General features: G+C 34.2%; 3 protein-coding genes across 3 annotated transcripts; all 3 read right to left on the reverse strand.

The window, feature by feature from the left end:
- Positions 1-5,032: 5,032 nt before the first annotated feature.
- LOC140176796 (uncharacterized) lies at positions 5,033-7,055 on the reverse strand. Its single transcript, XM_072208344.1, has 7 exons — positions 6,913-7,055; positions 6,345-6,828; positions 6,171-6,257; positions 5,703-6,056; positions 5,456-5,568; positions 5,292-5,385; positions 5,033-5,206 (listed from the first exon to the last, which is right to left on the reverse strand). The coding sequence occupies exons 2-7, from the start codon at positions 6,792-6,794 to the stop codon at positions 5,033-5,035; spliced, it is 1,272 nt and encodes a 423-aa protein (XP_072064445.1). The 5' UTR covers positions 6,795-6,828; positions 6,913-7,055.
- Positions 7,056-7,297: 242 nt separating this feature from the next.
- Positions 7,298-8,470, reverse strand: LOC112729332 (uncharacterized). The gene is made up of 7 exons (XM_072208345.1): positions 8,394-8,470; positions 8,241-8,306; positions 8,094-8,162; positions 7,944-8,018; positions 7,817-7,870; positions 7,574-7,660; positions 7,298-7,344 (listed from the first exon to the last, which is right to left on the reverse strand). The coding sequence occupies exons 1-7, from the start codon at positions 8,468-8,470 to the stop codon at positions 7,320-7,322; spliced, it is 453 nt and encodes a 150-aa protein (XP_072064446.1). The 3' UTR covers positions 7,298-7,319.
- Positions 8,471-8,573: 103 nt separating this feature from the next.
- Positions 8,574-10,767, reverse strand: LOC114924917 (uncharacterized). Its single transcript, XM_072208346.1, has 4 exons — positions 10,501-10,767; positions 9,490-9,765; positions 8,874-9,376; positions 8,574-8,789 (listed from the first exon to the last, which is right to left on the reverse strand). Exons 1-4 carry the CDS (start codon positions 10,685-10,687, stop codon positions 8,574-8,576), a joined length of 1,182 nt encoding a protein of 393 aa, XP_072064447.1. The 5' UTR covers positions 10,688-10,767.
- Positions 10,768-15,764: the final 4,997 nt, after the last annotated feature.

Raw genomic sequence — 15,764 nt, forward strand, 5'->3', positions numbered from 1 at the left:
TGTAGGAAAGGGGGAAAATGGTCTTCTTTAATTTTAATTTTTTTATATATAAATTATATGTAAATTTTAGTTTAGCTCTTTTTAAAATTTTATTTTAATCTTATTTTATTGTGTAAATATTTTTGGTCCTCTCTAATATTTTATCTAACTCTGTCTCTGATCTTATTACTCTAACTGTAGATATACTCAATTAAATAATGTCATAAATTAGTTCAAGATCTTGAGTTGGGTCTATAATTTCATAATTATGGTTCTTGTTTATTATGTTTATTGTTATTATCTTTCGTTGATTCCATTAAGTTGGTAAATTAAACACAAATTAATCATAAATAATAATAATAAAAAATTATAAAATACTAAAAAAATATTAAAAGTATTAAAAAAATACTACATTAAAAATATATTAAAAAATATTTAAAATATTAAATATATTTAAAAAAATAATATTATAATATCATATTTTTTTAATAATTGTCTATCTAAAATTAATTTTAATAAATATTATCTAAATAATATTCATTCTATTAAAATTAATTTTATATAGAGTTAGTCAAATATAAATTGTTAAAAATTCACTTTTATTTAGCTACTTAGATAAAGATGTCAAAAACATCTTTTTTTTAAAATATTTTTTGAAAATTAAAATTTAACACATATAATCAATGAAATTGTATTATTTTTATTAAAATTAGACTGGATAAATCAATTTAGCAAAAAAATTAATAAATTAAATTTTTAAATCGATATAAATTAATATTTTTTATAAAAAATTACTACAATATCCTATTATAAAACACAACTAAAATATATATATATATATATATTTATATTGAAAACTTTAAATTCTAACCCTATAACGATAGAAAAGAAAAGGGTTAGAATTTAGAATTCTTAAAATTAATATATATTATAAGAGTATTTTAGTCATTTTATATAAAATAGGAATATTATAATTATTTTTTATAAAAAATAATATTAATTTAAACGAATTCAAAATTTAATTTACTATTTTTCGGTCAAATTAATTTGTCTGACCTAATTTTAACAAAAATAATATAATTTAAGTGATTATATGTGTTAACTTTTAATTATTAAAAAATATCTTAAAAAAAAAAAAAAAGACGTTTTTTGGTCTTTATGAAAGCATCCCCATTAAGATCCTATTGGATGCTGAAGACAATATGTGACCGGAAAAGCTCTGCATACAAGCCCTAATGGCTTGTATGCCATACAAGTTCATTAAACAATAAGAACAAAATACGCGCTGCTTCAGGTACGTTGATTACACGCGCTATATAACATCGCGCGTATATCTAACTACCAGATTTAAAATATTTCTTTCCTTTTTCGTTTTCGTTATTTTGAGATTTCGTTCTTCTTCTTCTCCCGCGTTTACCCTCCTTCTTCTCCATTGTTCTTTTCTTCTCCTTTTCTCACTAGCATCTTCTTCGTTTAGGTTACCTTTGTCTCTCTCTGCAACTCCATCTTCGTTTTCTATTTTTGATTTGTTGTTTTTCGAAATCAAAGTTTGATCTCGTTTTGAAGATAATGGATCATTCAACCTCAGATTGTCATCTGAATGCAGGCGAAGTGGATTATGAGTCAGAATCTAACGAAGTCCCTGAGGTTTGATTTACATAGGATTAGTATGAAATTTCTTTCAGTAATTTGTATAGCATTGTGTAGTTGAAAAATTGCTGAACATTACTGTGAAAGTAACACGTTTACGTGAATCTGTCGATTCAATGTATTAGTTGTGATTAATTACCTGGAATTTGTAGCAGACGCTCGGGTGTAGATCAATTCTTGTTTGGGTGTATTTTAGCTAGAAGTGTGGGTGTATCTACACTTTACTGGTTTTTTGTTATTTTAATTTACTTGTTGTTGTTCAGCTGTATTATAACAGACATGATTAGGTGTGTTTTTAGAACTGTATTATATCTGCATGCTGTGTATTTACAGTTTATGGCTTTAAAAGTCATTCTGTAGTTGAGTTGTTGCGGTTAGGGTGTATCGTATTAGACATGATTGGGTGTATTTGAATCATATCTATGGGTGTATTTACAGTTCTGACACGGTGTATTTTGCAGCCTCTCTCAGTTGTTGATGACGAGCTTGTTCCAAAGGTCGGAATGACCTTTACCACCCTTGAAGATGCTGGAAAATTTTACAGGAACTACGCCAAGGCTGCAGGTTTCTCTACAAGAGTTCGGTGCACAAATAGGAAGGGAAACGAGATTAAGAACCAACTGATTACATGTAGCAGAGAGGGAAAATGGAAATCTAAAATATCTCCGACCGAGAAGACCAATCCGACAGCTGGTCTAAACTGTCCTGCAAGAATTTATATACACACATTGAAGGATGTCGGTGCTTGGATCATTTCAAAGGTTGTGCTGGATCATTCACACCCCTGCTGTCCAAGCAAAGCAGAGATGCTCAAACAGCACAGGGAACTAAGCATGTCCATTCGTCGTACGATAGAGAATAACGAGGAGGCCGGTATCAGACCAAGCAAAACCTACCAATCATTTGTTGCGGCTGCCGGGGGTCACCGCGAGTTAAATTTTATCGAAAAGGACGTGAGGAATTACATTACCAGGGAAGTGCGGAATGTTTCCGAACAAGAAGATGCAAAGGAATTCGGGAAATATTTCTTAAGAATGAAAGAGAAGAATCCGAATTTCTTTTTTGAGCTCCAACTCGAAGATGATCAATCGATTAAGCTGGCTTTTTGGGCCGATGCAAGAAGCAGAGCCGCCTTTGAGTATTTCGGAGACGTCATTTCATTCGACACCACCTACAACACAAACAGGTAACAAACTGTCCCTGTTTATGATGCCAAATTAATTTATTTTTTACGAATCCGCAGTAGAGGTGTATATTGGCTGTTTCATTGGGTGTATGCGAAGCATTTGTTAGGGTGTAGCTAATGATTTTGCATTCTGGACCATGGTAATTTGTTTCAGGTATAATTTGGTCTGTGGTTCTTTTGTCGGGGTGAATCACCACGGTCAATCAACACTTCTCGGATGCTCTTTGATGAAGAACGAAGAAATTGAATCATTCAAATGGTTATTTCAAAGCTGGCTTCGTTGCATGGGAGGAAACGCTCCGAAAGGGTTTCTCACCGATCAGTGCGCATCCATGAAAAGGGCTTTAGAGGCCTGTATGCCAACAACAGTTCACCGCTGGTGCATTTGGCACATCATGAAGAAGATTCCAAGCAAATTAAACGGGTACAAGGGACATGCCGATATCGAACAAGAAATGAGCCAAGTTGTTTGGAACTCTCACAGCAAAGACTCATTCGATAGGAATTGGAACGATTTTCTGCTGAATTTTGGTCTTGTGGACAACAAGTGGCTTTCAGGTAATGTCTTTTTAAAATCTGCATCAGAGGTGTAAATTGCATGTTTTTTCGGGTGTATTTATAGACTGTCTTTGGGTGTATTATGCAGATCTGTACGAAGACCGTCACATATGGGTTCCTATCTATCTGGATCACCATTTCTGGGCAGGGATGAGAAGCACACAAAGGAGCGAGAGCATGCATTCATTTTTTAACAAGTATATCACCCGGAACAGCTCGCTTATTCAGTTTGTCAAACAATACGATAATTGCCTCGGAAGCAGGGAGCAAGCAGAGAGAGAATCAGATGCTGCAGATTTTCATACGGTCATACCGTGTGCAACGAAATCCTGCATTGAAGCTCAGTTTCAAGATGCGTACACTCACGCAAAGTTTAGGGAAGTCCAAGCGCAATTCAGAGGAAAGGCGAATTGCATCACCAGACTGAAGAATTCCGCTCTAGGCTATTCAGTATACGAAGTCGGAGAACAAGTTTCCAGCTCAATATTCAACAAGTTCGTGGTTACTTACGACTCGGTTGCAGCCGAGGTAAAATGCCATTGCTTATTATTCGAGTCGAGAGGGATACTGTGCCGTCATGCACTAAGCGTGTTAAGCTTCGAACAAGTAAGCCAAGTGTCACCGAGATACATACTGGAACGATGGAGCAAGAAGGTAAAGAGGCGACACACACACATCAAGAGCAGCCACGACGAGCCACTAATGGAGCCAAGAAGCAAGAGGTTCGACCAATTGGTTTTTCGTTCGCAAAATATATGCGAATTTGCCTCCGAATCGGAGGAGCTGACTGCAATTCTGCACCGTGCGTACGATAACATCATGGCCGAGATGGAAGCATTAAAAGCCAAAAGGAAGGGGACATCTTCTTTATCCCACGAAGACGCCAACTTGGAATCCGTTAACGAGCTTCAAAGCCCGCCAAGGATTCGAACAAGAGGACGTCCAAAAAACAGGCTAGGTTCAAAGCTGGAGAAACAGATCGCAAATGCCACAAAGAAGAAGAAGACGAAAGTTTTAAGCGAGGTAAAAGTAATGTTCTTTAAATTTGTGGCGATTGAGTTTATTTTTCTCGTTAATAGTTTAGGTAATGTGTGTGTGTTATATTTTCAGATAAACCTGTTTGATGCTGCATCAGCGGCGCATTCAAATTGCAGCCAATATCAAGGACACGTTATGAGTTATCAGTTCAGGGTACCAGCAGCAGGGGATAACTCGTTGGGTGTATAGTTTTACAGAATATGGGTGTAAAAGCACCGTTATTTTGGGTGTATTTTCGTTAATTCACAAATTAGATATAGACACATATATAGATATATATAAAACAAAAGCTGTAAAAATTCTCAGGTTATGGGTTTATATTTGATTTGATGTTTTTCTTCATATTTTAGTACATGTAATTCATACATTTTGAATACAGCGCAGACAGTTTGGGTGTATATTTAATACAACCTTGGGTGTATTATTAGACTTGCGTTGGGTGTAGCAGTTTATTATTTGTGTTTTTTCCTTCATATTTTACCACCTGTAATACAGCTTTTGAATACATCACAGACAGTTTACCAGCACAGATAGTTTAACTATGGGAAAAAATATACATGGAATAGAAGTTGTTGATAAATGGCAAATATTTACATCATTTGTTCAATTTACAAAGTTGGATTACCCAGTTTCTATATCAGCAGAATTAATCTGACAAAACGGACTTAATAATATAGAGGATGGCTTCGACAGCCTTATAGCACTACTCTCTCTAATTGCCTGATCTCTCTGTGTATTCATCTCACTGAATAGTATCCGGGATGCGTACTCCACTCTATAGTGGTCCACCTCCTCCTACAATAAAAAAGTATATTCTGTTTAAACAGCAATATTAATTCAGTAAAGTAATACAGAGTTATATGGTTTTAAAGACAGTTACCTGTGGCCAATTATCCCATTGATACTTCCCCTTTTTGATGTTTTCCGGCTCAATTATCTCCATCCACTTCATAACGTACACAGCGCAGTCATAGCTGAAAACAAAGAAAATAAATTACAAATCTCATTTACAAAAGTTTAATGTTCAGACTCACAAATTTATACCTTGTTTTTTGGCCTGATATTTTAACATATGGTGATTTAATTTCCTTCTCCCTCTCTCCTTTCTGAAGAGGTCCCCCGCCGGCATATGTTATCAATCTTGAAAATACGTATCCCTTAAATACGAAAACAAATCAGTAATACACCCGAATGAATGGACAAGATACACCCAACTGAATGGACAATATACACCCATCACAACTAACGATATGACCTATCTATTAAAGTAAAGAAGACAGAGGCAACTTACAGTGAATTTATTAATGGTCTTTCTCTCATCAGTGGGAGCTATTTTGTGTAGCGGGTCAAGTATTTGACATTTCCGCTTTCTTGTATTTATCAGCCATAACCACCAATGCCCGGCGTAGCAGACAGGGGCAAAAATCTGAAGGATTCCCACACATGAACAGTGTGTTATTTTATTTTGCAAATAAGTAAATAAGCGTAGTAACAAATTTAGCAAACGAAAACTTAGATATGGGTGCGAAGTCAATTTTTTTCTATCTATGAAGGGAATGAAACTCGGGTAGGCTTCCACCCTGAATTCCTTTTTCGTTTTTGGTGATACGAATTCCCCGTTTGGGTGATCCGAAAGCGCCATGCACTGCAAGAATGGGAAACGAGAAATGAAATACTAAACTTACACCCAATGGAACGTGACAAATACACCCAAATCAATACAGAAAATACACCCGAAGTTCGTAGAAGTAACACTTACCACAATATCGGGGGGGAGACAGTATATTTGTTCTTGAAATCTCTTTTCATTTTTGTTGTTGAGGATGAGGCAGACGGCAGATACAATCTAGAAATATATGCCGAAATCAATTTTACATTAATAAGCATTGTAATTGACTTTGGTGTAAAAACAGTAATCTTATTCTAATATTACCTGAGATTCTATATCACTTTTTGCCTGGAGGGAAGCAAGGTGCATTCTCATCAAAATGTATTCTCCTTGGCCAATCAGAGTGCACATCTCCTCATACTCGTTAGTATTGCCATCTGCATCTTCCTTCAGTCTCGTCCCCCAGATGTAGCACTTTTGTTTCATATCATCCGTAATCTGATATAATCCCCGAGGAGTTTCAAACTTTGCAGAACTTTCTCCCCCAGTCTCCCTCTGAATTTGTGGACTTGTGTTTTTTCCCTTCGTCGCGCTGCTTGCTATTCTTTGGACCAAACTGTCCAATTGTTCTATCAAATTCGCAGCTTCTGGAGATTTTTCCCTTTCTGTCTCCTGCGTTGACGCCCCCTCCTGGCTTGAATCAGTCAATCCAAGGCTGAATGATGGCACCCCTGGATCTGTTTTAGGAACATAGGAAGCTGTCCGTGCCATCATCAACAGGGCAGCAGCGTCTTCTGCGTCTGGATGACTGCGTCATCATGTATAAGAATAAGAATAAGAATAAGAATATACAGATGATAAGAAAAGATTGATTTTAGTCTGATGAACTTACACTTTAGTTGGAGCTGGGGGAACCGTGGGTGTGGTCTCTTGAAGTTGTTTGGGGGTTTCAGGAGTGCTGCACAGTTACAAAAAATTAATCACGGCGTAAAAGAAACTAATCAGGAACAATATACACCCAAACTGTTAGCTAATATACACCCAACTCCAAACAAATATACACTCAATACTATTTCTTACGTTTCTATAGTCCCTTCAATCTGTAGCATAGGGGTTGGTTCAAAATCTGTCTCTGTGGTTGTTTGGGATGCCGGCACAAAAACCTGAATCGGGACTCTAAACAAGAAGAAAAAATGAAAGGTTAACAACGCCTTTGAAAATAATAAGGTTATAAGGTTGAATATTATTGTAAAACTCACATTGCAAGCGCTTCGGACGGTCTCTGTTCCCTCACAACCATCAATTCGAATCAGACGGACTCAACCTAAAATACACCCAAAGAAATTCAAGAAATACACCCGAACAATTCAAAAAGAAGACAGGCTTTGTTTTTTTGAGAACTTACATACTTGCAGTTTTTGCTTTTTTTCCTGCCTTTTTTTTCTTGAATAAAATAATAAAGGGCTTTTTTTTCTAAAAAAAAATATATACAGAATTAGAAGTAGAAGGGTAATAGAAGAACAAAAGTAACGGTTATTTGAAAGAGAAATTACATGCTCTGTGACGGCTGGTTTACACTACTCTGTTCTGTGTTTCCTTGAGAGGAAGGAGCATCAGTTCCCAAGTTCACAGCCGGTATTCTAAGACAGATTTGATCCAAGCAACACAACAAAGTTAATATTCCAACTTATTAGACAACATACACCCAACTTGATCCACTCAATACACCCAAATGGTACCACAAGACACACCCAATTCATGATAACAAGATTTTATTAAATAATAAAGCTTCTTACGTTTCAGACGACACATAGCGACCTTCTGTCGATCGCAGGTCAGGTTGGTTCTCCCTGCAAAACAAGAAACAATTATTAGCATGCAAAACACAACAAAATATGAAATAGACAGCCCATCAAGACATACCCCTCTGCAGCAGATTTATCAACGTTTTGCCCTAGCCATTCATCCAGTTCGTCACTTGATATTTCATATGTCTCACTACATTCATAAAGGAAGATGTTAACAAAAATAATTACGACGATAGACGGTAATATAGCTTACGAGGTACTGTACCCGTCAAAGTATTGGTCTTCTTTAGGAGGTGAATCCTCCACGAGAACTTTTTTCTTTTTTGGTTGTGTTCTGGGTGGAAAAAAAAGAGTACCAATCAGAAATAAAAAATTAATTTTATCACAGAATATTATGCAAAGAAGTGCTTACTTTTTTGGTGTTGTTTTTGTTTTTTTCTTCTCCTTCTCCTTCTCTGCAGGTGATGATTCTTCACTCCTATAAGTTAATAACAGACACTTCAGTTAATACACAAAATCTTTATAATGAAGCCAAAAGAAAGGAGTAATAATTTCAGGACATTACTCATCACTTTGTTCAGATTCAGATTCTGAATCAGAATCTGGCTCCTCTTGCCTCTGCTTTCTTTTTCTGGAGTCCATTATGGAAGGCAAACAGTGATTATTTAGAACATATTAAAATACACCCAACGTGATCAACAAGATACACCCAACCTGAAAAAGAAATTACACCCAAGTATGGTACTTACTTTTTCCCCTTTTTGATGGGTTGTTTTCTTGCTGAATCCTCCGAGTCTTGTTGAGTCTCAGACTCAGAGGTAGAAGTGTCACTGTCAGTAGCTGTTTCTGTCTCCGAAGACGATGTTGGACTCGCCTTCCTTTTTTTTGTTTTTTTGATTTCTTGTTTTTTTTCTTTTTTTTCTTTTTCTTTCATTTTTTCTCTTGCTCTTGTCTCCGCCATCTTCACAATTCCCTGAAACATGAGATATTTTAGCTAGCAGCATTCAGGTAAATAAAATACAAGCAACATATTATGTTTACTTACCAAAATTTCTTCTTTTTCTGCAGTCATTCTTTCCACCAACTTCTCCTTAGTCCAGTTGGCAATCCAAGGCTTTGGTGGTCTTTCGGCCCTCTTCTTGCCTTTGTTTTCAGAAAGATGAAAGTATATTATCATGAGGGCAAAGAGGCAGCCATCAATTGCCTTCTTCTTCTTATCCTGGTAGTCTGTGATGCCTTTGATCAAGAAGGTCAAAACATGCGCCCCCCAGTTTCTCTCCGATATGCCGTCCATCTTAAAAATTGGGGCGAGGTGCACGGGCGATATTTTGTTTATCGTCGTTGGCAAAAGGAACGCCATCTGTATGTAGAGGATGAATATCCTCTTGAACATCAGGCGTTCCTCTTCGCTGCCAACGCCGATTTCCATCATTTCATCGGTAAGACTTTTGAGGGTCTTACCCTGGAATCTTCTATAAATTATTTTGTCATCATCAGAAAGTTGCTTATAAAGTTGCTTATACTCAACTTTCTCAGGAAACAGATTTCCTACAAAAAAGAAAACAACAAAGTATCAAAATCGGTTCAAAAACACCCAAGCATCAACCTTAAATACACCCAAGCATGAACTTAATATACACCTATAATTTTGAGCTAGTTACCTGTTGCATTGATGCCAAGCGCATCACCTATTGTCTTTGGTGTTATTTGGAAAGAACCATATCCTGTCTTCAGTTTGTTCTCCCCAAGTTTGAAGTTGTTTGCCAGTTCCCTTAAGAGTTGGTGATCCACCCTTAGAGGTGGGACATGCATCAACCCACCAAATCCGAGATCCCTGACAATTGCCTTCTTCTCCTCAGCCATGTTTCTGAACTTATCACTCAGGAGATGTGTGGCACACTTAAGGTCTTTCGTTTGGTTTCTTGCTGCCATTTTGTCTGAAACAAAAAATACACACAAATATATTCCCATTAGTAACAGTAAGATACACCCATATGTAAGAATCAGATACACCCATTGATAACAGTGAGATACACCCATTGAAATTATTCAGATACATTCATATATATCAGTCAGATATCAGTCAAACATGTTTCAATATCAAGCAACATTACAAGGTCTAATAACAGTAAGATACACCCATATGTAAGAATCCGATACACTCATTGTTAACAGGGAGATACACCCATAGATATTATTCATATAAATCCATATATATCAGTCAGTTATCACTCAAACATGCTTCAATATCAAATTAATTCAGATATCAGTAAGATACACGCATATATGAGTCAGATACACCCATTGATAAGAGTAAGATACACCCATATGTAAGAATCAGATACACCCATTGATAACAGTGAGATACACCCATTGAAATTATTCAGATACATTCATATATATCAGTGAGATATCACTCAAACATGCATCAATATCAAGTCACATTACAAGTTCAAACAGTATACAACCCCCAATCTACGGAATAAAGCCCCAAAAATCAACAACAGTAGCAAGAGAACTTAGAACAAGAATGTAGAACGACGTAAAACTTAGAAGAATGACGTAGAACTTAGAACAGTGTGACAAAGAAGCAAGAATAATAGCACAGTAAACCCTAGAGAAGAACGACGTAGAAGAAAACTAAAATTGGGAGGTTTTCTTGATGAACTTACGTTGAGTGTATTTGCTTCGTTTTCTCTTCAGATTCTTCACGGAGAGTTTGATGTTGTTTTGATGGAGGTTTCGAACAACGATTTGTATATTTTGAACTTTGATTTTTGCTCGAAATTGGGAGCGTTTCCTTGGTTTCGAAGCGTTTTGAGAAGTGGAAGAAGTGGAGGAAGTGGAAGAGTCTGCCATACGTAACTGTTTGTGTTGAGCGCGTGATTTTGACGCGCCATGTTATGCTTCCTTATGCGCGTGTCTTCGATTTGGGCTGGGCCAACTTGGAAGCTTGGATACTTGTATGTGTAGCAGGCCCGATATGTGACACGCAACTTAGCTAAATATCTTCATAAATTATATTCTCACGCGAAGCACGTGTTGCTAAGAGCAGCTATCAGCTCTTGTTGCCCACATATATACATGATATGTTTCTGTGTATTTGCTTTCATTTATTGTTGGAGAAAAATACACAATCAAGGCACCTATCCCTTCTTCTGAAACAGAAAAAAATAGTTGTAATCAAATGTGCCCACATTATCCACCTAATCACATTCCTGATCCTAATTATCTCCGCATATCCTCGACACCACCCTCCGCGACGGTGAACAGTGCCCGGAGCCGCCATGACTCCCATCAGCTCAACATCGCACGCTAGCTTGCAAAGCTTGGCGTGGACGTTATCGAAGAAGGATTTTCCTATTTGTCCAAGGATAACTTTGCTGCCGTAAAAACATGCATGTAAGAAGAGATAGGAAATTATAAGAAACATCTATAAAGAACCGCTAGTATTCATCTTATTCAATCTTTTTAATTAATTAATTAATTAATAATAATTTATTATTTAAATTTTAATAAATAAAAAATTCTAAATTTTAATTCAATTTTTTAAACAATTAAAAAAAATTTAATTCTAATAAAAATAAATAAAGTGTGTTTAATATTTATTATTAGTTTTTTAATGATTAAATTAATACAGTTAGGTACAGACACTATATATGGTATTTTTCTAAAATTAAAATATTATTATTTCTTAGAAAAACTTTTTTGTCTTTATTATATTTTTCAAGATCTATTTTTTTGGGCGCATTAATAACAAATTCATCTATCACTACATAAAAAACTTGTTTTAGTGTATATTTTTATTCGTTCAATTAATCTAATTTTATTTAAATAATTTAAAATTTTAAATTATAAAATTTTAAATAAATGTATTTTATAATAATTGTTCTCATTTTCCTTTTATGTTGTTGACTAATAATATATACTATTTTTTACACCATACTCTGAATCAGGAGACTTGATGTCTTTGATGGTTTATATACAGCAATCAACACAGAGCATATATTAAAGAATAAAGTTTTACATCCAAGTAAAATCTTTATTCAAGTTTATCTAAATTGTTGTAACAACTTTTTAAATCATGTGCCGATTCTCTGTTTCTTTCTCTTTCTCCTTCTCCTTCTCTTACTCGTATTTCTTTTTCTTCTTCTAAATTCGCGTAGGTTCTTCTTCTTCCATTCTTCTTCTCCTACTCTTTCTTCTTTCAAATTTACACACGCAGATTTTTCTTCTTTCCTTTTTCTTCTGCTCCTCTTAGAGATTATCAATTCAATTCAATTTAGAACACCTGCGTCCATTCAATTCAATTCAATTCAATTCATAATGAACCGAACATATTATTAAGGTGAAACAATTGTATAGTACTAAATAAACAGAACATTATCTATTATATAAAATCAAATTCAGAACAGTTTTCTGCATAATAAACCGAATACATTATTAAGGTAAAACAATTGTATAGTACTAAATAAACAGAACATTATCTATTATATAAAATCAAATTCAAAACAACTTTCTGCATAATGAACCAAACATGTTATTAAGGTGAAACAATTGTATAATACTAAATGAACGGAACATTATCCATTATATAAAATCAAATTCAAAACACATGTGTCTACAATTTAGAGATTATCAATTCAATTCAATTCAGAACACCTACGTCCATTCAATTCAATTCAATTTAGCAATTGCATTCCATTCATCAATTCGGTTGAAAAAATATCCATTAGCAAAATGTTGGTATTGTTGGTGATGACGATAACGAAAGATATGCGTGAATTTGAAAGAAGAAGAAGAGGACGTATACTTGTATTTTTTCAATTCGATTGAAAAAATATCCATTAGCAAAATGTTGGTGTTATTGGTGATGACGATAACGAAAGAGAAGAAGAATCTGCGTGTGTGAAGAAGAAGGAGGAGGAGGAGGAGGTATGCGTAAATTTGAAAGAAGAAGATGACATATACTTGTATTTAAAAGATGAAGAAGAAGAAGAGCGCAAGGGAGGAAAAGAAGAAAAAGCGTGTGTAATGACACTCTTTAATAAGAGTGGTTTTTTTTTTTTTTTTTTTTGTGTTAGACCTACTTGAATAAACTTAAATGAAAAAAATATTTAAATGTGTAACAATTCTGTATATTAAATACAAGCAAGATGGTTTTAAACCTCAAACTAATGTTTAAATTTTGTTAATTTTCTCGCTCTTTTATATTTAAATTGGGTTTTTTTTACGATACAATATTTGTTTGTAGGTTGAAGAGTACACCAATATGCATTTACAACCACACAAGGCTCTTGTAGGTGCTAATGCTTTTATGCATGAAAGTGGTATTCATCACGTTAGTATGATGATGTTAACTATATGGCCAAATTACACTCTAATCTTTTAGGTATAGTGAAGTTTAATTGAAAACGATAATACAATTCGTCCTAATTCAATTGAAAGTCTAAATCTATAAATGCAACGAATGAAAGATTTTTAAAATACACTAAAAGAGTTTTAAAATACACCAATTTATAATCGAAATACATCGAAATAGGGGGAGGAAACAGATTCATCAAAATAATAGAATGAGATTTAGAAGTGGTACATTATATTTAATTCAAATCATCAACCATGAACAACAATTTTCATAAAGAAAAACATCATTATTCACTTACAGAACCATAAACTACTAACGCATAACATTAAACTAGATAGTTATATATCACTTCATTCAATTCAAAATAATAATCCACTTTACTCTGATTCAATTGACAATTTGAGCTTGAATCATTCATTATCTTCGATAACGAAATAACTATTCAAACCTGTTCTGATTTCACAGCTTGATTTCAAAAACTTGAAATAAAAGCATTGAACCTGAGCGAAGAGAACGTAGAGAATGAAGAGAACATAGAGAAGGAGGAGAAACGCAGAGAACGCAGAGATGGAACGGAACGTAGAGACGTAGAAAATACTGAGAAAATTTGAAAAAAAAAACGAAATCTACATGAAAAAAGGAAGTTATATACTGAACATTGGGTGAAAATATTGTTAGAGAAAGTGGCGCGTGAATTAAATTAAGTCAAACCAACTTGTTTGTTTAAATCACTTGTATGTAGAGATTAATTGAATAAGAAAATAATACCACGTAAATAGTTTTATTTTATAGATAGTTATCATAACCGAACCGAATTAACCAGTTCAACCGAAAAACTGATAAACCAGTAATTTGATCGGTTCGGTTAGTAAATTGGACCGAACTTGCATGAACCGGTTGACAATGAGTTTCAAATAAACACGGGGCAACATGTATACAACACTTCCCCGCTTGCCTTGCGCCATCTTGTTTCTTAATAATATATATGACAAAATATAAATATATAACAAACCGTGAATGAATTTTTTATCATTTTTTTTATCATTTTAAGTATGAATTGACATGGATACCAAACAAATAACAACATATGGTATATAAACATATTGATATATTAATATTAATTATGTTATTTTTTGTTTTTTTTTTGTTCATTTAAATTGAAAAAATATTTTGTACTAGTGACTAATTTATTATTTCTTTTTGTATCATAAATTATATCTAAGAATTGATATTTAATTATTATTAATATATTTTTAAAAATATGTATTTAATTTTTAATTTTAATTTTAATTTTAATTTTATTTTATATAATTTTATATTTTTATTTAATTATGACTAAGTCAATCGAATAAATTAATAACTTATCGTTTAAATTAATAACCTAATCATATGACCGAGTCGATTATCATCGGTTCGATTCTCAAACTATATTTATAGATATCAATCTCCGATATGCCCACTCGCTGCTAACTCCAACAATAAAAATCACCACGTGCTCCTTCAATTGCCAAACAGATCAGACTACCTAGCTAGCAAACATTCACCATGGTCCATGGAATGCGACTTCTATTCAAAATGAGCCCAAAATTTCTTTCAACTTAAGGAAATATGGACAGCTATATATGTCAAAATATTTCTAAAAAAAGAATTTTTATATTAAATTCTACTATATATAATAAAAATATAGGAAAGAGTTGGTGTACAAATTTTCATTTCCAAAATACACTTTATGATATATATGAGTAATCTATAATAAGAGTTGAAGCGATAATTTTTGTATTTTAGTATAGGGAAAAGCTCAGTATACAAGCGATTAGGGCTTGTAACTATTACAAGTTCATTAACGCCTAATCCACTAAAACGCGTTGCAACTCCTACGTCACTTACACGCGCTATACAAAGATCCCGCGTTTGTATAACTACCAAATTTAAAAGATTTGTTTCCTTCTTTGTTTTCCTTCTTTCCAAATTTCATCGTTCTTCTTCTCGCGCGTCTTCCCCTGGTTTTTCAATCGTTCTTTTCTTCTCCTTTCTCATTGGTTTGTTCTTCGTCATTGACGTTAGTTCTTCTCTCTATAACTCCAGCTTCGTTTTCTTTTCGATTTTCTGGTTTCTGAAATTAAAGTTTGAACTCGTTTTGAAGATAATAGATGATTCAACCTCAGATTGTCAGCTGAATCAGGGCGAAGTGGAGCACAAATAGGAAGGAAAACGAGATTAAGAATCAATTGATTACATGTAGCAAAGAGGAAAAATGAAACCCTCATAGCAAAGACTCATTTGATAGGAATTGGAATGATTTTCTGCTAAATTTTGGTCTTGTGGACAACAAGTGGCTTTCAGGTAGTGTTGGGTTAAAATCTGCAGCAGCGGTGTAAATTTAATTTTTTATCGGGTGTATTTATAGTCTGTGTTTGGGTGTATTATGCAGATCTCTGCAAACCGTCATATATGGGTTTCAATCTATTTGGAATTCTGGATCACCACTTCATATTATAGTACCTGTAAATCAGACATTTTGAATACACCAGAGAGAGTTTAATTAATTTTGGTCTTGTGGACAACAAGTGG

This window comes from Arachis hypogaea, chromosome 12 (genome assembly GCF_003086295.3).
Source record: "Arachis hypogaea cultivar Tifrunner chromosome 12, arahy.Tifrunner.gnm2.J5K5, whole genome shotgun sequence".
Taxonomy (NCBI): domain Eukaryota; kingdom Viridiplantae; phylum Streptophyta; class Magnoliopsida; order Fabales; family Fabaceae; genus Arachis; species Arachis hypogaea.